This window comes from Mugil cephalus, chromosome 7, assembly GCF_022458985.1.
Source record: "Mugil cephalus isolate CIBA_MC_2020 chromosome 7, CIBA_Mcephalus_1.1, whole genome shotgun sequence".
Taxonomy (NCBI): Eukaryota; Metazoa; Chordata; class Actinopteri; order Mugiliformes; family Mugilidae; genus Mugil; species Mugil cephalus.
In genome coordinates, this window is record NC_061776.1 from 16,462,517 (window position 1) to 16,484,062 (window position 21,546).

General features: G+C 41.3%; 1 protein-coding gene across 6 annotated transcripts in view; it reads right to left on the reverse strand.

Moving 5' to 3' along the window:
- Nucleotides 1-4,971: 4,971 nt before the first annotated feature.
- Nucleotides 4,972-21,546, reverse strand: part of tnn (tenascin N) — a 32,961-nt gene continuing 16,386 nt past the window's right edge. The window contains exons 9-19 of one of the 6 annotated variants that reach the window (XM_047590251.1): nt 17,570-17,833; nt 14,798-15,061; nt 13,943-14,206; nt 12,112-12,375; nt 10,156-10,286; nt 9,480-9,618; nt 9,216-9,367; nt 8,697-8,793; nt 8,452-8,616; nt 7,799-7,962; nt 4,972-6,282 (exon numbers count right to left, since the gene is read on the reverse strand). In XM_047590251.1, coding sequence (XP_047446207.1) covers nt 6,133-6,282; nt 7,799-7,962; nt 8,452-8,616; nt 8,697-8,793; nt 9,216-9,367; nt 9,480-9,618; nt 10,156-10,286; nt 12,112-12,375; nt 13,943-14,206; nt 14,798-15,061; nt 17,570-17,833 — 2,054 coding nt within the window. In that variant the 3' untranslated portion in view covers nt 4,972-6,132. The remainder of the gene's footprint in view (nt 6,283-7,798; nt 7,963-8,451; nt 8,617-8,696; nt 8,794-9,215; nt 9,368-9,479; nt 9,619-10,155; nt 10,287-12,111; nt 12,376-13,942; nt 14,207-14,797; nt 15,062-17,569; nt 17,834-21,546) is intronic. The other 5 variants (XM_047590253.1, XM_047590252.1, XM_047590254.1 and 2 more) reach the window with 5 other exon arrangements.

Genomic DNA, 21,546 nt, shown 5'->3' on the forward strand with positions numbered 1-21,546 from the left:
GTATTGTTGGTTTGTTTTTCTCCCCAAAGGCCTGTGCAACAAACACATTAAGATTAAGCGTCTGAGATCACTTTATTTTCTCCTAACATCTTTCATGCTTTTCTTCTTCACACCTGTTAGGCAGAATTTAAGATGTTGAGCCTTGCTGTGTTTTGACATCCCTGACTTTAAACACACGATATCTTATTTTCCGGGAACTATGTGAATTAGTCGCAGGAGTCGAGGGGGGGAGAATATAAAATATATATGTTTTGCTTTTTCTCCTTCAGTTTTCTTTGATCTAAGAGAACGGAGGTGTGAGGATTTATCATCTGCTTGAACAGCAAGCCTGCCCTCCGCCCATACAAAAGCACTGTTTTCACTATTCCACCCAATTATACGTGACGTTATATATTTAGGACTTGTTTTTGTTGTTCCACTGTTGGGGGGAAAAAAATATATATAATAATAATATAATGCTGAGGTAATTCTTTTTAATTTAATTATGCGCCTGGCTGAGTTTTGTTGGCTGCTCTGCATGCATAATTTATCCTGACATATAGAGATACAATGTGAAAGTAAATAGAACACAATGTAGAAGAAGTCAGAGAAGGAAATAAAATAAAGTATTTTTGGTAATCTAATGTTTCCATTTCCACCCCCACACTGATGGAAAGATCAAGTAGGAGTGCCCTATCTAATATCCACTATGTGTTCTATATTAAACTCGTTCTAGTGCAAATTATAAATATACATACCACCCTCCACTCATTTTTCCTATGTCAACACTCTGTGCTTACTTATTCTGGGGGTCTGTGACTGACTGTTCAATTTGAGATAAAAAACATAGCAACAACAACAAAAAAAAAAAGAGCTTTATTTGTTTGTAGTTCATAATCATGGATCATTTCTTTATTTGAATCCCCATTAGATGACATGACTATCAGCTACTCTGCCTGTGGATCACAGACAAACATGACTATATTTGTATAAGTATAAATAAGACCATGATGCGCGCTGTGCATGATTTCATGCTGCATTTTCACTGAACTTTTTACAGTGATAAATTACAGAGGAAAAGTCAACAACAGACACTGCCTCCGGTGTTCTTAGTGAACATGCAATTTTCATCATGTAACATGAATGAATGCAACGTGCTGTAGCAGACAAACCTTTGATCAGTTTGGCCTGAGGGGCAGCTCGTCTCTGACAACAGACGTGTAGTCTGTACAGTCTGACACAGTATTAATATAAATGTAAACATGTTTGTTTACTCCGTCCTGTAAAGCCCGGGGTGTCTCTGAGATGGATCTTTTACACCTTGCTGCTTGTAAGAATCAGTATCAGGAGGTGTATCCAGGTCTGTGACAACATGTTTTTGTGCCTATAGCCAAGGTGTAATAAATTATAAACAAGGATCAGTGTGATGACAGGCTTTTTAACACCTTTGGTTCATTGGTTATTAAAGCATTAGCGAGTACGAACCCCCTGAGGCAACATGTTTATGACCCCACAGGAAAGTGGTGCATGAAAGTAGTGCAATATGTGAAGTCAGGTGTTACTTCCAACTTTCGTTTTGTAATTTAGTAAAAGATACTTCTCAATGTAAGATTTTACAATGACAAAAAGACAAAGATGTTTACTGAATCATGAAACAGCAGGATGTATATACAGTCTCTTCTCTTCTCTTCTCTTCTCTTCTCTTCTCTTCTCTTCTCTTCTCTTCTCTTCTCTTCTCTTCTCTTCTCTTCTCTTCTCTTCTCTTCTCTTCTCTTCTCTTCTCTTCTCTTCAGTCTGTTTCTCTCTCTTTCCATTAACCGCTCACCCTCCACCCCTTTAAACAAACACTCCCTTGTTGCTGCATTAAAAAGTTCTCATGGAAAAAATACGTCACACTGAACCCGAGGCGTAAGTGCCAACCCGACACATGCACACAAATGTGTATAGTGTATGTCTGCAAGCCTGAACTGCTACTACTTGTTCTATATATATCTGCACACGCACACACACACACACCACACACACACACACACACACACACACACACACACACACACACACACACACACAAACACTGCTTGGCCAAAAAAAAGAGTCACCACCTGGATTTAAATAAACAAATACTATGGGTGATTTTTTTCAGCAAGAAGTTATTCAACCCCAACTGATGCAACGAGCAGCTTCTCATTTCTTAAACAACCATGTCGAAAGACACACCCTGTGGTCATGGAAAAGATTTGTTTGTTTGCAAAGGGTTAAATCATTGGCGTGCATCAAGCAGAGAAAACATCTGTGGAGAGTGAAGCAGAAACTATTAAACTACTAAATTTGTAAGGAGTGTCCAACAAATTACTAACCACCGTCGTCTTTGAGGAAGAAATGTGGCCAGAAAAAAAATCCTGATTGATCGTGATCATGTAAATGTATGGTGAAATCAATTCAAGCAAAAACACCAGTGGAATAGTGAAAGAAAGAGCATTTACACACGTACAATGTGAAGGGAACTCAAGGGGTTGGGACTAAACAGCTGTGTAGCCTTAAGAAAACCACTAATCAGTGAGACCTTCTGGAAAAAAAGGCTCCAGTTTGTTAGATTGCATAAAGATTGGACTCTGGAGCAATGGAAGAAGGTCATGTGGTCTGATGAGTCCAGATTTACCCTGTTCCTGGGTGATGGGGCATCAGGGTAAGAAGAGAAGCAGAGGAAGTGATGCACCCATCATGTCTAGTGTCTGCTGTACCAGCCTGTGGGGGCAGTGCTATGATCTGGAGTTGCTGCACTTGCTCAGGTCTAGGTGACCTCTCTAATGAGGTCAGCTGACAACCTGAATAGACTGAATGTGACTTACAACATGGTCAAGTTATTGCATCAATGGATGAATGAAAGAGTGGTTCAGGGAGCATGAGACATCATTTTCACACATGGGTCGACCAGCACAGAGTCCAGACCTGAACCCCATTGAGAATCTTTGGGATGTGTAGGAGAAGGCTTTGTTCAGTGGTCAGACTCTCCCATCATCAATACAAGATCTCGGTGAAATATGAATGCAACACTGGATGGAAATAAATCTTGTGTCATTGTAGAAGCTTGTCGAAATGATATCACAGCGAATGTGTGTTCTAATTAAAGCTGAAGGCAGTCCACCGAAATATTAGTGTGTGGCCTTTTTTCTTTCTTTTTTTTTTTTGGCCAGGCAGTGTATACGCACACACACACACTGGAGAGAGACAGACAGAGAATCAAAGAGAGGGGGACAAACTGCTCTCTCCCCTCTTTCTGTTTATCCTGGATCTGAGCAAACCACTTGCCTCGTAAAGCGATGGCAGGAACCAATCTCCTTAAAGTAATTTGCAGTCGTTGTGGCTGAAAAGGCCTCCTGCATCAATGGGCTTTTGTGAGACATTTCATTTCAAAGTTGAAATGAATTGCTATGCTAGAAATATTTGCTGCCAAATTTGAGCCTTCTCAGACTCTTATTGGATTTTGATGAATAAACACGACAGAATATTATATTTTTCATTTGGCCTTTGGGGGGGGGGGGGGGGGGGGGGGTGTCACTCCTGAAGTGTTTTACTGTTGTTCGAATAGATAATCTTCTATCTGAATCGTTTTGTGTTCAAACGGTGTGATGCTCTCTTTATAGTCTCTCCATGCGCGGTTAGCAGCTGGGTAAAAATGGCTCCAGCCCACACAGCCATGGGCTGTTACCATCTACAGACGATGAGATAGAGAACTGGGAAACAGTTATGAGACCAGACGGCACGCAGTCATCAGTTCCTGTGAGTTAAATTGCTCAACTCAGTATGAGGAAAGAGTTGCACTGTAGAAATGTCACATTTCTAAACAGGGAAAACCAGCTGAGAGTTTCAGTGTTTGACTTTTATCTTTGTTTCACCGGTCCAATTTTAAATGCACGATAATGTTCTCTTGAGCTACACTTGACTGACCACGCTGGCCGTTATCTAACTTTGGTAAACACCTCATCACAACACGTAGTTTAATGTGACACCAAAATGAAGACTTTATCGCGTGGATATCTTGTACTAAAGCCTTGCGTATGGCATTATCCGCTAATTATCACTGCATTTCGACAAATATTGTGTAAAGACACCCACTGTCTCCAGTTGATCTGACAGAAGGCACACACCACACCTCTGTGAATCAGTCACAGGTTGCAGTCTGGTGAGATGGATTGTCGTGTGACTCTTTTGACCTCACAAGCCTAGAATAGCGTGCAGATTGTGACATTTCTCACCATTGCTAAGAATGTGAATATGTGGCAGGCTTTTGATTTAATCATCTTCCTCCCACGCCAAACTAGCTGACATGTGTCTCCTGTCTTGCACAGTGGGCTGACAGTATTAGCCAAACTGCTTTCGCAAAGACAAGGCTAATGACTTCACCTTCAGTTGCATCATAAGTCAAATTAACAAGGCAAGTTAGCTTGGTGCTAGCGTTAAATAAAGTACACTGTTCAGGCATAACATCACGACCTAATATCCTAGTATTGTGTAGGTTTGCCTTATGCCTCTTCAATAACTTCAGTAATGCTGGTGATCTCTGTGTAAGGCATATGCAGTTACATAGAGGCACCATTAACGTTTTTTTTTATGTGCAGTAGGAACAACAGAAACAATTACAGCAACTAATAACTCTGTAGGGATCTGTGTGCTGCATCAACATCAGACAAATGGTCACTGTACTGTTAGCATTTGCCTAAAAGCTTCACTGCGAACAACCTCGCTGAACCGTTTTGTGTTATCATGCTCTCTGTGTTTTTGCGCATCCACACTTCAGTGGCGGCGAAAAAATATAAATCCTCCCGTGTCATTTCCATAGTAAGATATTCAGTCTTCAACCACCCACCTCATTAAAATCTGCAGAGCTAAAAAAAAAAAAAAAAAAGATTTAACCTCATGCTTGTAAATTATTTAGTTCAACCCATATTCCCTTTAGGGCCTAGATAGAATAAGATGAGAAAAACAACAATGTCTTGATGTAACAAAACTTTAATCTTTTATTCTGTGGGTGGCGGCGTGAATACAAGTGAACAGCTATCATGATGCTAGATTGACAATACAATGAGTCAAGAAAATATTAATACACGGGGCTTTTTTGTTCATTAGCCCTCATTTCTGACCTTGAAAATCCTGACGAGGCTCGGCTGGAATAAATCCTTACGGGCCATGAAATCTTAAAAGGAAAATTCTTGGGCGAATGAAAAATAGGCAAGGACTGCAAATCAATTCTGGCAGATTAGCAGAAAGGTAGATTGATGTGCTCCATCCTTGTCACATAAACCGAGTTTGTAATAAAGGTATAAAAAAAAGAAAAAAGAAAAAAAGTAATTAAGTAAAATCAAAGTCAAAATAGTATTAATAACTCCTGTCAGCTTCCCAGATGGAAGGTTCCTGAGGATGGGACAAACTTTATTGACATTTGCTATGGGCACGTCAGGTTGATAGATATGAGCCGCCGATGTCACGTGAATGTAAAGCAGGACCCGCGTGTTCAGCCATTTGTTGTCATTCTCTGGCTCGTCCTATACGACCTGATGGGATGTGACAGTATTCGAGGCAGAGTGGCGGTTTAATGTGCCAGAGCCAGCCGGCTTCATAATCAATAAAGTCAGGGCTCATGCTAATGGTCTACACCAGATCCTTTAACAGAACACAAGATATATTTTTTTATATATATTTTACGCTCTCGAGACAATGCTAAGACATAAAATACACAAATATATAACACAAGTAGCTTGGGCTGCTGCACTGAGGTTAAAAAAAGGAGGGGTTTAAATGAATGATTTTCAATCTACTGTTTCCTGATTTATCATCAAAGTTTCTGGCAGAATCAGTGAAACAGGAGTTAAATTATAACTGAGAGACAAAACTCATTAACTACACAAAGGCACTTCCTTTCCTACAATCACACTAAACCTAAGAATTTCTGGCTTGAAAGCAGGCTGATAATAAGTTACTCTTCTTCTGCATATGACTTTTTAATTCCTTTTCCCAAAAAGTTGACTGAAAATATAGAGGCAAGTGGAACAAGAGGAATTATAATGTATCTACAAATGTACAGAAACACCAAAATCTAGTGCGATGGCAGGTTAATGGGGCCGATGACCTCTGTTTCTGGGCAAAGGCGCTCGTCTATTTCCGTCCCAGGCTCGCGGTTCTGCTTTTCTCCCTGGCCGTCAACGATCGCCTCTTCCTGCTGGACAGGGCTCCCACGGGTCGGATCTTCATCTCGGTGAAGTCGAGGGACGTCAGGTGGCCCTTCCACGGTTTCCAGTTCACCCCCTGATGCCACGAAACGGCACAAAAAAAGAGAGAATCAGAGAGGAGGAGGGGAGAGGAGAGGAGAGGGATGCGGGGGGGGGGGGGGGGGATTATGTCGAGACGGAGAGGAGAGGGAAGGGGGAGCAGAGAGGGAAGCGACATGACAGACAGGCAGAACGGCAGAACAGTAATAAATACCAGCCCCTGGCTTCATTTCATGTGAGTACAAACTTGTTTCGACGGTTATTGCGTTTCACCCAACAAACGTTGCGGGAGGCATCTGCAGCAACGATATTATGGATGAAATCCCAACAAGAGTAGAAAAATCCCCTGGCATTTCCTTCAGTATCAATCTCCCTAAGACATAATAACTGTTGTTGTTACCCTATCAGGCTGGTAAAAAACACTTACGCTTTACAGCTGCTGTGAGAAATGTGTTTTCTTATCACTGCTGATGGATTCTGGCCATTTCTGCTCCACCTCAACAATCCCAGACAAAACAACTAGACGTGGGGTGAAGTTGTTCTTGATTGCTGACTAGGGTCTGGAATATTTTTAGTTGCCTTTTTTTTTTTTTTTTTTAAAGATTGTTTCGCAAAGATCCCTCATGAGAGTGAAGCAGATTTTTTTTTTTTGTAATCATAGTTGTTTGTTGTGTTTGTTGTGTATTGTTTTAGTTGTTGTGGATAAAAGTTTACTGAGAGCAGTAGCTGCAACTGTAATTTTTACAAGTAGGCAGAAGTATTGGTAGAAAATACAGGAGGACTCTTCCTAATGTTAAAGCTAAACTTCTTGTGCTGAGTTTTCCAAAGTTTGTTGAATCAAACATCACTGTGATAAGGTTTCTCTCCGCACAGTTCAACTTGGGCTGAAGGGGATTCGTACAGGAAAACACGGAGTAAAATCGTGTCAGGTGAAAGATGGAGTGACGCGATGATGCTGGGCTAGGGTGTTAGTCCAAATCTGATCAAATAATAATGTCAGTGCCACCTGTTGGTGGAAAGACGCATTACACCGGGCAAAATATAATGGATCGCATTTATAGCATTTTAAGTCACTCTATAGTTTGCTACAACTGCTTTTCTTAAAAAAAACTTCTGTTATTCATTCAAAAAATCCACATTGATACATCCGGCATGTCACGACAGAAGGTTGACAGTTCAGTCTTGCAGTTGTACCTCTTTGATCCATGTGACGTACAGTTTTTTTAATTAGTGGCACATGGGTTGGATGGGTGAAATACAAGTGCCCATAATTAACGAGGAAAATATTAGGTAATTACAGTCCAGGCAATTTTTATCAAGCATGTATAAGGACACATTAATAAATTTAGTTAGTTTGGAGGAATTAAAGATGTCCTGCTATTGCGAAACGACCTGTTCCCTATTTTCCTTTAACCAAAAAAATGTGGTTGTTTCTTTAAAACCAGCCCAACGTATTTTACTTCACATCCCACTGAGGCACAGAGGTTATGAGCAACCAAGAGCGTAAGGAATAATCCGTTAGGACGGCTTTATGCCTGGACGTATCTACTCACCATGCTGTGTCTGTCGTCACCCCATTTGCCGTTGAGGTTGGCCAGGTGGCAGTTTGCGTACCACCAGGCGCCGCGGTGGGTCAGGGCGCAGTTACTCAGGGCGATGTCGTTATCTGAATCAACAGTAGACCACGGCCGGCCTTGGTGGTAGGTCATAGCATCACCTGGGGAACAAAAAAAATGCTTTATATACAATATTCTTCTGTTAAACTACTCTTTCTATTTTTACTTTTACTTCTCCTTCTGATACCTTTTTTTCATCCATGTGTTCACAGATGGAAGCAATTTAATAAATCAGATCCAATTCTGCAGTGTATGTACGCAGCGAGTCCCACGGTGTTGTATGTATTTGTAGCCCTGCTTTCTTCAGATTTTCTATATAGCTACTGTGTATAACTTACTGAATATAAGTTTCTGAAACAAATATCCCCCCAACTGTTGGTGTATATTTGCTTTCCCAGCATCCCACAGCACAATCGGTTGGTTGCCTTCTGCGTGAAACCCATCTACTCCTGCTCCACTCTCCCTTATATTTGCTTCTCTCCTATGACTCTTTCTGGTTTCAGGGAGTAAATTCAATTCTTAGAAATTCTATTTGTCTGCAGTCTCAAGTCTTTTATGTTGCCTTCAGTTTTAAAAACACAAATACTCACCTGCTGTTCCGCGGTATTCACCAATCGTGAGTTTAAACTTCTGTTTAACTGGTGCGATCCTAAAGTTGTCATATATAGCGTAGGCCCTCTCCGAGCCCAGGCCCAGGTCAAACCTCAGCTCATACTGAGTAGGGGTGTTGGTGAGCTCGTATATCTTGTCAAGACCTGGGGAGACACGCAGACAGAGAATATGAAAAAGATGTCCTCCGGTGTTGTTCACGTGATATTTCGGTGTCGGCGCTCACCGAGCCAGAACTCCTCCGTCAGGTTGCCGAAGCCTGCTATGTACTGCCTCCAACGCTTCATAAAGTCCAGCTTTCCATTGACACGGCGCTGAAGCAACTGAAAACAGCAAGATTTTCAAAGACAGATGTTACAAACGTCTCAAACTATTTACTTTTGGTTGTTGGTTACAATGTCCACAACACATATCCCAGTGGTGATGACTGTCCATCTATAATTAGGTTCTTGTGCACTGTACTTCCACAAAGCTGAAAACAAAATCTAAATTTTACTTTTAGAGGCACTGTGGCCTAGTTGAGCTCCAAAACAACTGCACCAGTTTAGCATGATGCAACCTAATTTTCAGACTTTAGGAGGTTCACTCCACTGGAACTAAATATTATACAGCTGTTTTCACTGGATGCCCCTGATGAGTAAACAGAGCTTCATGTGCACATTTGATTAAACGAGCCTTTAATATTTACTGGTGTAAATTCTGCCCATGTAATAAACATTCAGCGGAGATGATCAATAATTCATACCAGCCATCCGCCTCCATCTGTGTCCATGTCACAGTAAACCTCTATTGGTTTGGACTGATCGTTGTTGATGTAGACGGTAAAGACGCCGCTCCTCTTATTGCCGTTCTTCATGATCTGAACGCAGTCCATGGGGAAAGGATACAGGACACCAACTAGGGAGGGACAGTGATGTTGTTTATGCTGACGAGATGTGTTGCAGCACTGAACAACAGGACGTGTGGTGAATAACATGAGTATTGTTCTGTGAAATGTTTGGTAACAGACCTGTTTTGAAGATGGTCTCTACCACCTTGCTCCTCCTGCTGCCTCTGTAGGCAATGACAGTCACAATGTAGCTCTTCCCCATCTCCAGGCCGGACAAAGCAAAGCTGCTCTCACTGGCTCCAAGCTGCTTTTCAACAGTCTGATCAAAAGGTTAAACACTTACATTATCATATCACATTACATATACAGTGAAACATGTTGTAAAAAGTACAGTCTTGTAATATTTTTAATGATTACCATATTAAAATTTGGACACACACAGACCCTTGTCCACCTTACGTCAATATATGTTACATTAACATGTAGCCACAGACACAATCACTGTCTATGCACAACATGAATGCACTTTTATAGCTTCCACACACATTCTGTTACTTAATTAATACTTAATACTGTGAGCAATTATACACCTCCTGGCTCTTTTTTGCACATCTTTGTTTGTATACTGTATATTTAATTATGATTCATATTTATTCCTATGTTTATGGCACCAAACAGCAACACATACTCCTACTAAGTGTGAGCATAATGTGAAAATAAATCTGATTGTGGTTGTGACTCTTAAACACCTCCTTGTAGGTTCCGTCTAGGATATTTGTTTTATATGTGGCCACAAGAGGTCAGTATTCTACAAAACGTGGCATGCCCCGTCAGTGAAAACAGTTATCGTCAGTACCTCCCTGTTGCCATCTTCATCCCTGTAGGTGAGGATGTAACCCTCAATGTCAGCCAGAGGAGGAATCCACGTCAAAGAGGCAGAATCCGTAGTCACATCCATAGCCTTCAGGTCCTTAGGAGAGTCAATGTCTGTCGGAATAAGTGTAAATCAGAGTGGATTACAGCACAAGAACATTTATTTATTCGTGAATGCCTATAAAATCATTTCTGGTTTGGCTTTTCTGTGAGTGCATTCACTAAAGCTGGAGAAAATACAGGAATAACCCCAAAGAAGAATATAAAGTAAATGTAGTTTTTAATCATTTTATTTGTGCTTTTATTTCAGTTTCACCTTTCTCATATTTATTCATCGCTCTTGAGCCTTAACTGTTGGTGGTAAGAATAATGCATTTGACATTTCAGATTTGCAGCCTCTCTCCACCTGAAGCTCGGCGCCATAAAATGACTACCATCTGCCTGCACGGCTACAGTTTGCCTTTTGCAGATAAACTGGCAGCCGTCCCCTGCATTATTTAAATGCTCTGAAGCTCTGACCTGAGACAGACGCTGAGATAATTTGTCTGACACGAAGATGCCTGTTTGAACAGCGGGGAACCTTCGACCTCCCGCGGCTCAAGGAATTAGAGGAAGGGTACAAAATCGTCCAAAGTAATCTTCTATTTTTATTTCAAATTCATCCAATTGTCAGTTTAGGGCACCATTTTTGTTGAAGGGCAAAACAGTGTGAGGAGTGACACATTCAGTAGCACCGTAGGGATCATTAGTGCCAATAAATGCCTGTGAAACTCTCTGATGTTGGTTTGCAGGAGATTTAACCGACATATTAATGGAGCTCGTTACTGGCTCCAATAAAGTCAAAAATGGAATAACACAAGATTTTTATGTATCCCAGATGATATATTTTGACACAAAAACTGGAACCATGCTGGCCTGTAGCTGCTGACGGTTTCTGGTGAATTACGAAAACTCAAAACTGTTTATTTCCCAAAACTGTTCCGTTTGCCAACTAATTGAAAAAGGTCCAGCGATCATTTAGAACTCCCAGGAGATTTTATAGGTCATCTGGCTCACACAACGATACCCCCGTTTTAACCTATTTACCATGTGCTACTGCTTTTTACCCCATTTGAGACATAACCTGTGACCTCATCTGGCCCGTGTGAAGCATTTCCTGGTAGAGCTGAGGTTTTTTGCCCTTCACGGTAGTTCGGAATAAACAAATAAGGTTCATATTTGCACTTGTGCCACAGACCCAAAAGCGTCAGATAAACTCTACAACAACCTGAACTGAGACTGCTTTGAAGAATACAATTAGTGGCAGTTTATACGTTGCTGTATATTCACCAAAACAAAACAAAAAAAAGCTCTGTTCCCTGAACTTTACAATTTCTAAGCAACATAACCTTTGACCCCTGACGCTACTTGGACATGCGGTATTGTCGCCTACAACATTAAAGCAGCAATCCACAACCTACTTCAGGTCATCGTCTCTTACCTGAAGATTCATGGAAGCTGATGCAGTTCAGTATCTCCCTGTGGAAGGTTTTCTGAATATTGTGTATGAAGTGTATTATATCTTCAGTTGCAGCTTTTTAGCATTTGCACATAAAAACTAGTTATGTTATTTCTACTTCTGTACAACCTACTCTAAGTTTTTGTTTTTGCATAATACAGTACAATAAATCTTGTAAATCATGATTTTTGGTTATTATCCAGCTTGATGTGTTTCATCTTATTTTATAGAATAAATAGATCATTTTCGAGTTGGCTCATATATACACCAGTTTATTTTAGAGAGCCTATATAACGTATTTCAATATGAACCATAAATCTTGGCTGCCACAAAATGTAAGAAAATATTAAATTAGATGATAAATTATGTATGGTAATATCAAGAGAAGTGCAGGCTGTAGTATCACCAAAAGACAAATCTGCCTTTTCATATTGTATTAACCTGTCTCAGCTTCGGTTGAAATCTTCCTGCTGGCTTTGCTCCCCTTGACGGCCCAGATGTAGACAGTGTAGAGAACTCCAGGCCTCAGGCTAGTCAGCATGTAAGAGGTCCTGTCAGACCCAACTGGGATTTCCTCACTAGAGCCCTCAGAGGAGCTATAGGTTAGGATGTAGCCATCAATTTCTGCCTGGGCCGGATCCCATGACACGCTGAACCTGGCCTCTGTTTCCTCTTGGGCTAAGGGGTTAGCAGGAGCATCCAGTTCTAGAGGAAGACGTTAGTAGAAGCGTTTTAACACACTACCCATGCAAACTACAAGATGTGCTGCTTTGTTTCTCGCTAACAGCTGAAAGGAAACTAGACAGCTTAAATGTGCTGCAAGGATTAGTACTATGTCTGGAGTAAATGCAGGAAAAATGTGATTGCATAAACACACTGCAGCTTACATTAAATCAAATGTAACCAGATGGTTCACTTGTGCCTCATTCACAGCCTTGATCTAGGTGATATAAACGAGTCGGGCAGTTCACCAGCCTCCAAAGGCGTCTCTGTGCTTGTGTTTTTATGACATCGGTGATTATATCGCTCTTTCTATCTGAAGATGGTCTCTGTTTCACGAGCCAAAACACATCCAGTTCTGACTAGAACCTTGGTGGAAGCAAGAGTTGAGACATCCTGCATGAATCCAGGCCAGCAGGCCCAGACGGATGTTGATGATGTGGAACACACCAGTATAAAAAAAAGACCACCTGAATGCATCTTGGGCAGAAATACCCTGAGCTAATGCGCAAGCTTGAGAGGTACTGACTAAATATTGTCGGGCTCAACTTCGGAATCACTATTTATTTTGGAACCAGACTCGCCCGCTGAATATGTTATTAATCATATTCGAGATTCGACCGTCGAGTCTGCAGAGTGGACGTACTCGGGCGCTTGCACAGTTGGAGGTTCGCATTAGAAGTGCATCTGGATGCTGCAGGCAGAATCCATTGCTCAACATATTTTGCTGAACCTGCTTAAATTGCCTTGTTTCTCTGCATAGAATAATTTCACGACTGAACTCTATTATGCAGCATTATGCAGGTGCGGGGAGCTGTGTTTTCAAGATGAAAAGTGGTTGCTGTTGTGGCTACCGCAGAACTGCTGATGTACCGCTGAAAAAGGCTGTAAAACTGAGTAAGGAGTCCTTCTGGACATCCCACGGGCTTCCATCATTCTTCTCTGTCAAGAGCTACGGAGATAAGGTGACAGCTGCTCCAAGGATCCAGGGATTTCACACACTAGTTAGATGGCAGATGAACAAGTGAATGTTGCTCTTCACAGAACTTGACGGCTAACTTCAGCCTCCATGAAAGAATGTAGTGTCCATTAATCTGAGAGGAACCATAAAACGAGCAGCTCTTCCAAAAGTGTAAAGCAAGAGCATTGGTCATTAGTGGAAATAGTGACCTTAAACCCAGAGGGCCTCCTTACACGACTCGGCGTGACTGACAGGGAGGTTCGTACGGTTGTTCCAGGATATGCTGGAGGGATAACACCTCTGAGCTGGAATGGGCTAGCTGCGGAAGAGTAGGAGCAAGTAATTGGAGAGAAAAATACCTTTGCTCCCCATGACCCAAATAAGAAGTGGTGGGATGAACTAAAGGAGAAAGACCTTTGACATCTGCTTTGATCAAACAAGACTTCTGATGGGTCTACCATGCAAGGCACTTCTTTTTTCTCTTGAGAGGTTTACAAGACAGCCGCCTTGTTGTCTAGTCAAAACAACTGTAAGCTAAGCTCTAAAGGAATCAAACATGAAAATTGCTGTAAGAAGATGTATGTTTGACACCTGTCTCAGCTTGTGTCGAGCTCTTCCTGCTGGCTTTGTTTCCTTTGATGGCCAAAATGTAGACCGTGTAGAGGACACCTGGCCTCAGACCGGTCAGCGTATAAGAAGTGCTGCCGGGCCCCACTGAGATTTCCTCACTAGAGCCTTCAGAGGAGGTGTAGGTTAGGACGTAGCCATCAATTTCTGCCTGGGGTGGATCCCATGACACGGTGAAGCCGGACTCTGTTTCATCTCTGGCTAAGAGGTTAGCAGGAGCATCCAGTTCTAGAGGAAGATGTTAGTAGAGGGTATTAAAACACAAAGTACAAAAAAAAAAAATATATATATATATAATCAACAGATGGATGAAACCTTGAAGGAAAAATCTGAAATATCAACTAACGTTTTAGACTGCAGTCTCCAAGACCAAATGAGTGAATGGAATATTTGCTCATTTCATTGGTTGTAGAGGCAATTAATATTTCCAAAGGAGATCTGCAGCTGCTCTGTTGAACTTGGTAGCTAAACTGCTTAGCAAGACACTTTTGATCCTCTAGTGTGCCATCTATCTATATATCATTATATTTAATAGAAATATACTCTCACTTGCCAAATCATTAGGTACACTAATGCATACGAAACAAATGCAACTCTCTGATTAGTTTCAAACGCCGTAACCTTTACGGGGCTAAGATTTAATGCAGGACCGTTGTATTAGAATTCATTGGTTTTCGCTGGTGTCCCTAATGAACTAGCATGCGAGTGTATAAACACGCTGCAATGTCAAACAGGAAAAGGGGTTTCCTTCAAATTTGACATTAGCAATTCATATAATTTAGTGCTTTGGGTTTGAACAGAAAGTTGTGGATCTGAGACCTGTCTCAGCTTGTGTTGGGACCTTCCTGCTGGCTTGGCTCCCCTTGATGGCCCAGAGGTAGACAGTGTAGAGGACCCCAGGCCTTAGACCAGTCAGCATGTATGAAGTACTGTCAGACCCAATTGGGATTTCCTCGCTTGAGCCCTCGGAAGAGCTATAGGTAAGGATGTAGCCATCAATTTCTGCCTGAGTGGGATCCCAGTACACCCAGAAGCTGGACTCTGTCTCATCCTGGGCCAAGACGTTAGTAGGAGCATCCAGCTCTGCATGGGGAGTTATAGTTAGTAGACACTACTTAAAGACATCACTACATCTGGTGCAAACATAACAGAAACTACATACAGCACCTACATCCGATGTGCAAGAGGTTAGGAACACTTGAGAAGATGTCAAACTTGGATCGGACTGAGTGAAAAGATTTATTGATTCTTTAGTTGGTTTCCTTTTTAAGGTCTTTGTGCTTAATTATATATAATTATATATAATTAAGAATATATATATATATATATATAAAAAATGTAAATTTAAGAAAGAGCTTTTAAATTGTTGTGCATATTTTGCTAATAGCCTAAAAGACCATATTAAACTTCACAGACAAATTTTAATTTCAATCAAGGTTTGACATCACTATGAGCAGCTATGTTAATAAAAACATGCAGACTATACATCTACAAAAGAAAGCCATCACTGACACAAAAATCTGAACCATTTTCATACGTCCATAGTACGATGATCTCACTCTCTTCCTTTTCCTCATACCAAAAGGAAGAATGTATGTTCAGGTCAAAATTGACTTTTACTACACATTCAACTATTTAAAATAAATGTATAGTCATCAATATATAAATACAATATATACTGTATGTTATACTGGGTTGGTAAGTTAGGTTATTTTTTAGCTATTACCTGAAAATGAAAGGAAGGTGAACTGACATTTTGGTTATTACTTTTTCCAACTGATTTAATTAAATTTAACTAGCCACAAAAAGAAAAAAAAAAGAAAAAATCTGAATAGAAATGTGTAAAAAAGAGAATGAATGAATCAGCTAGTTATATTTTCTAGTGAATATCACGGCCAATTAACACATTTTTGAATGTAATAACTATCCATCAACATAATATACTGACTTTAATTAGTAGCAACCTTAAGAATAACAATAATGAAGTTGTTTTTTTCTTTTCTTTTCTCAAATGAACCAGTGCTTAGGTGTTAAGAAAGATGAAAAAAAAACATATTTAGTTCACAGGTACTGGCGGACTTGATCCAAATGAGTGGTCGGTATCTGCATCTTTATGGTTCTGTGTGAATTATTTGCAGTGGCTTTTCTCTGCTTGTGTAGTTGCTGCCTTTGTACTTCAAATGACTTTTCTTCTGGAAAACTCATGCTGGACAGGGAATAAGTTTTAATTTCATTTATCTAGAAGTATACAAATCTCTTTTGGACTTTGGTTCGGATCTCGTAATAAATGACTGTGAAAACTTTCGAGGTAATTTCTGCAATAACTCACACACCTAACTGGTCTCCTTCCCTCAGTGTTTTATTTATTATTTTATAAAAGTTCCTATTATTTTCTCCTTGTCATTTTTTCAGAAGTTTTCCTCATGCTGTTTGATATATGAGTGAGGTTATTGGAGCAAACAAGTCTGCAACTCTCTTCAGAGGGAACCAGGAAATATCTGAAATCTGAATTAGGACTGTTTCTCTGTTTTTCTCAAATTGAGTATAAAAATAGATAAAATAGCACAGCAACTCAAAGCAATAGACTGAAGCAATGGAAAGACATTATCTGTCAGACAGAAGTGCAATTTTGAAACTAAAAATGGAACAATGACATGAACATGACGGAATATTAGTTGCAGCAAGTGTCCTGTGTGATCTCACATTGTGTTCATGAGCAAGTCAGACATTTATACTGTTGGTATTTAAAAGGTACTTTAGTGGAAGAATTATCTCTTCCCTCACAGTCCTTGGAGTTTTTGATCCTCGCGCTCCACTAAATTTCTACAGCTATTTGGAGAAATGCCAGTCAGCACTCAAAACCCTTCTTCTGCTGACTTTCCTCCGAGACATAAATGCAAGCAGACAGCAGCAGCTGCTAACCTTCACGGCGGTCAGATTAAGAGACAGGAGAACACAAGAGAAAGAAAAAGAATAGCTGTCTCTCTTGACCGAGCAAAATTGTCTCTCCTCAAACTTCTTAAGCACACTCAGCCCCAGGCTAAACCGAATCGCCTTTAAATGAGCTTTTCCTGGCTAATTATGCTAAATGGCTGTTTTCAGTGAGAGATCAAATTTCCGTCTTGGCAGTTAGAAAAAGGAGGGGTTGGTGTGCTAAGTGTGAAATGTCATCACCGACACATTTTACTTGTTTCCCTCACAATAGGACAAAATTGTTGGATTGTACATAAGGACTATTTGAGGTAAGAATGTCTTGGGCAAAATAATTTATGAAACATGTTGTCTTAACGGGCGTCATGTGTCAAAGAAAGCAAAGTAATGCTCTGCTTATAAATACTTATCTGAGGATCACATGTCATTACGCATCCAGTATGAAATCGCACAGAGGATCAAAGCATTTGTGCACTGCAGGTGCACCATCATCTTTCTAAAGGAGGTGTTTACCTTTTGTGTCTTACCTTAGGAAATGGCTTCGGTGGATTTTTTAAACCTAACGTCCACCATTTACCTTAATGTTCTGTGAAGCTCTTCGACAGTGGACGAACAAATGATCAGCTCCCGTACTGAGCCGGGGTCCCATTCAAAGTTTACCTGTTTCGGCTTTGGTTGAAGCCTTGCTGCTCACTTGGTCTCCCCTGTAGGCCCAGATGTAGACGGTGTGGAGAACTCCAGGCTTCAGGCCAATCAGCCTGTATGAGGTGCTGTCACGCCCTACAGGGATGTCTGAGCTTGATCCCTCAGCTGTAGTGTAGCTCAGCATGTAGCCGTCTATTTCAGCCTGGACCTGGTCCCAGGAGACTGTCGCGCTGTCCTCTGTTATTTCAGTGGTGATGAGGTTTGTTGGCGCATCAATGTCTGAAGGAAGAAAAGGAAGGTAAAAAACATAAATAAATCTGGCTGCCCCCAGGGTTGTAGAAAACAAAGCAAGCATCATATCAGTCTAACTATACCACAGTATAGACATGAAAACAGTTTCCTACTGGCAGGTATAGACCAAACAAATCCTCAAAACTCAATGAAACAACTTGCCCATCAATGTAAGTTAGAAATTGATTCATGTGATCTTCCACTTCCACCGATGCTGTGGTTATTTTACCTATTTGAACAATGTTGAGATCGTACTTCACACATCTCCTCACCTCAAATGTAATTTATACCATGACAACTTGCTATAATGCAGTGGAAAACCGATGGTGAGCTTAGGTCAGACAAGTTTCGGAACCGCTGCTATAAGTTGGTTTGGATCCTCTGTATGTGCATTTATGCTGCACATTAAAGAGTTTCAGTCAAGCAAAGGAGCAATATCTTTCACTTGAATTGCATGGCATAAGAACAGTTAATGTTGTGCAGCAGCTCATGTTTCCTCCTTATGATCAAAAACTTCAATAAGTGTCTGAGTGAAGTGAGCAAACATATACAAAGCAGTGACAGAGACTGGAGAAATTCATCGCTGTTTACATGCGGGGATAGAAGAGGGTATTTCCCGGCCCACGTTTAGCGTATTGCTATTCGTGTGCACATGCACAATGATTGAAAAATTTACAAAAAAAAAAAAAAAATGACAGCTTTATTGCCAACTCTTTCACCTCTGCACAGCTGGCTGAAGTGAAATTCAGAACCAGAATCTGTTACAAAAAGTTGTCACAGTCTCTGCAATTTTGACAAAGGAAGTGTGCAAGGGGGAGGTGGTATCTCAAGCTGTTTGACCATTTGACAAGCTGTTCTCATTTGGCGCGCGGGTCCCTTCAGACTAAGCTGTATAAATATTCTGCAGCCGCGTTTGTCAAGAAGGAACAATAGAGCGCTCTGAGGAAATGTCACTGGCTGTCATCTGTAGTAGACACAGTGTGCTGAGGAGTCATTCACACCACGTGTTTTTCTCCTATGTACTTTTGACACCAGTTCACGCAAGGTTGTTCATGTGGCTTGTTTTGTATGGACGCCAGCAACGGCAATTTCACCGAAGGAGAATCTGTACTCTGGCTCAGCTGGAGAGCTCTGCTAAGCTCTTCAAAACAACATCACCAGCACGCAAACCGACCCCGGCTCCTGTCCTGTTCGTTGAACTCCGCGGCAAGGACTGCAGAGGGAGGAGGGTGCAGAAGCAAAACAGAAAACGGCGCCTCTGTTTATAAAGTTAGCGGGCTGGAGGAATCACAGGACGCACGCGGGAGGCGCAGTCGGAGCGCTTGGTTGTATCGCAAGTGTGGTTGGGAGCCTGTCGCGGCGATAGCAACGAACGTGGAGGGAGACGGCAAACAAAGAGGGGAAGACAGGAAAATAAAAGGGAACGCCGAGCAGTAAGAGAGACACAGGGGAAGTGAAGGGAAATGTAAAAGCAATCATCATTTAGGATGATTCCGCTCTGGCAGCAGCTCGGTCGAGGTCAGTCTTGTGTCAGTGTGCAGTCTGCATCGGCGAGGCTGATTGATGATGCATCCACGAGAAGAAAGGAACCACGCAACTGTCTAACTCTACATCACCCCTTTGTCTCTGTGCTTTTCTCCCTCCGTCACTTCTCCGTCCTTGCGGCTGCGGAGCCTGACGGCCTGTCATGAGCCATACCGCAGAAAGAATTTATAATAGCTCTATTTTATCAGAGTCGAGCGTTTCCTGCGAATCCTAAAGTATGAGAGGTCGTTCAGGAGTCTGAGCGCCGCAAGTGAGCGACGCTGAAGCCACTCAATCATACAGAAACACGTTCGCGCAGACACACATTTACGGGAATGTGACTGAAGCAACGTGTAGTCATCCATCAAGAGTCAATCCTTGAATGAAATAATAATAAATAAAAAAAAGTTTGTTTTATTTTTGTGCCACGCTGAATGTTCTCACACGGACCGTGAACATTCAGACAGTGATAACAACTACTAACTATTACTACAGCAGCGCTTAGAGAGTATGACCAAAACCTGATTAAAAATGTTGAAATATTTATAACAAAAGGCTGTTTGCACAAGCTGAACCCTGCCTCCTGTCTTCACGCGAGCTTCGCGTTCCTGACGAAACGGAAAACGCCGGCAACACATGTTCTCCTGTTAAAATTATAATAATAAAAATGGGGTTTTGATTTACAACAGCAAAACAACCACTTATATGTGCCTTGTTCTCCTTCAGAACACATGTTTCCTTCTCCCGCTTTGGTGTTTTTCGTTCCCCTCTGAGCAAAGAAGTGCAGCTCATTTCGCTCTTACGGACGACCTAGCTGCTGCCTTGGCTGCCTGACACATTCTATATGTTATTAGTTTTTTTTCCTTCCATTTGCTCTGAACTTACAGCGTATGATGGATCCAGTTACCCCAGACGTTCTACCTCACTAGCTGTGCAGCGTCAGTGGCTATCGGGCTACAAGCTGTGGCTTTGGCCATTTGGAAAACAGCTTATCCATTATGGGTGGCAGGTTCCGCAGAGGCATTGACCACAAGGCAAACAGTAACAGGCTGCCTTTCATCATTTGCAGCCTCGCAGCCATACAGCCTTACTGTACAATGAAAGCAGTACAATATGTCTACGGACGGAGTCAATAGGGTGCCATTCTAATATGTCTGTAATATGTCAGGTATGACATGTGTTTTGTTGTGGTGGTCCCTTGGCTACCAAAGACCTTTTTTCATGCTTGTCTGAGAATCTATATGTACGGGAAGCAGCTCATAATTCTTGGGTGAAATAACTGACATACACACATCGCTACATCCAGACCTATCACATGAAGGACATGAAATCCTCACTGTTGTCATTATAAATCATCCTCTCATCATTCATGCACAGTACATCCCTAAATGGTGAAAACCTGTAAAATCAAATACTGCAGAGGAAGTAATAAACATACAAAAAGTAATTTATTTCATGTCTAAAGTCTCACAATTAAACACGAGTAAAATATCCATTAACTTTGATATATTAAGATTAATATTAAGCAAAGTAAAGGAGTTTTTTTTTAAAAAAAAAAGGCTGTTAATCTGTACTTGATTAATAGTCAAACAGTATAACCTTTCCAAAATGTTAACACACTCACAAACACAACTTATCACATTAATATGCATACTCACACACTTAAAACAGCTGCTATACGACACTAATACAATCAAACAGGTGCAGGGCAGATAAACAGCTTTACTTTTCATGAATTTGTATTGAATCCTCGCTACTTCATTTAATTCTTTTTAATTAACAAAAAAACACACTCTTATGGAAACACCTGAGCAGCCAGGTTACTCTCCCACTGGAGGACACGAGGCGCTATAGCGTATCCAGATAACACAACAACTCGAGATTCAACCCTCTTTACTCGGGCCAAGCCATCTGCTTTCGGTTACGCCGGCCTCAGTGGTGACTTTATTGAATCTCAATCAGCAGTAGCAGCCGTGGTATGTTGTGTTTATACGCCTCATAATCTTTTGGCAGGTGGGTGACTGCGAGACGTCTGCTCCAAATTGAGCCTCCTTTCATTCGGACATTCTCCTAAATGTTTGCTGTCGTTGGAACGTTTCGAACCCTGAAACTGATGGTGAGGAATGGAGACTATACGGACCTCCACCTACAGGAACAATCCGTGCGCATTCTGCGAG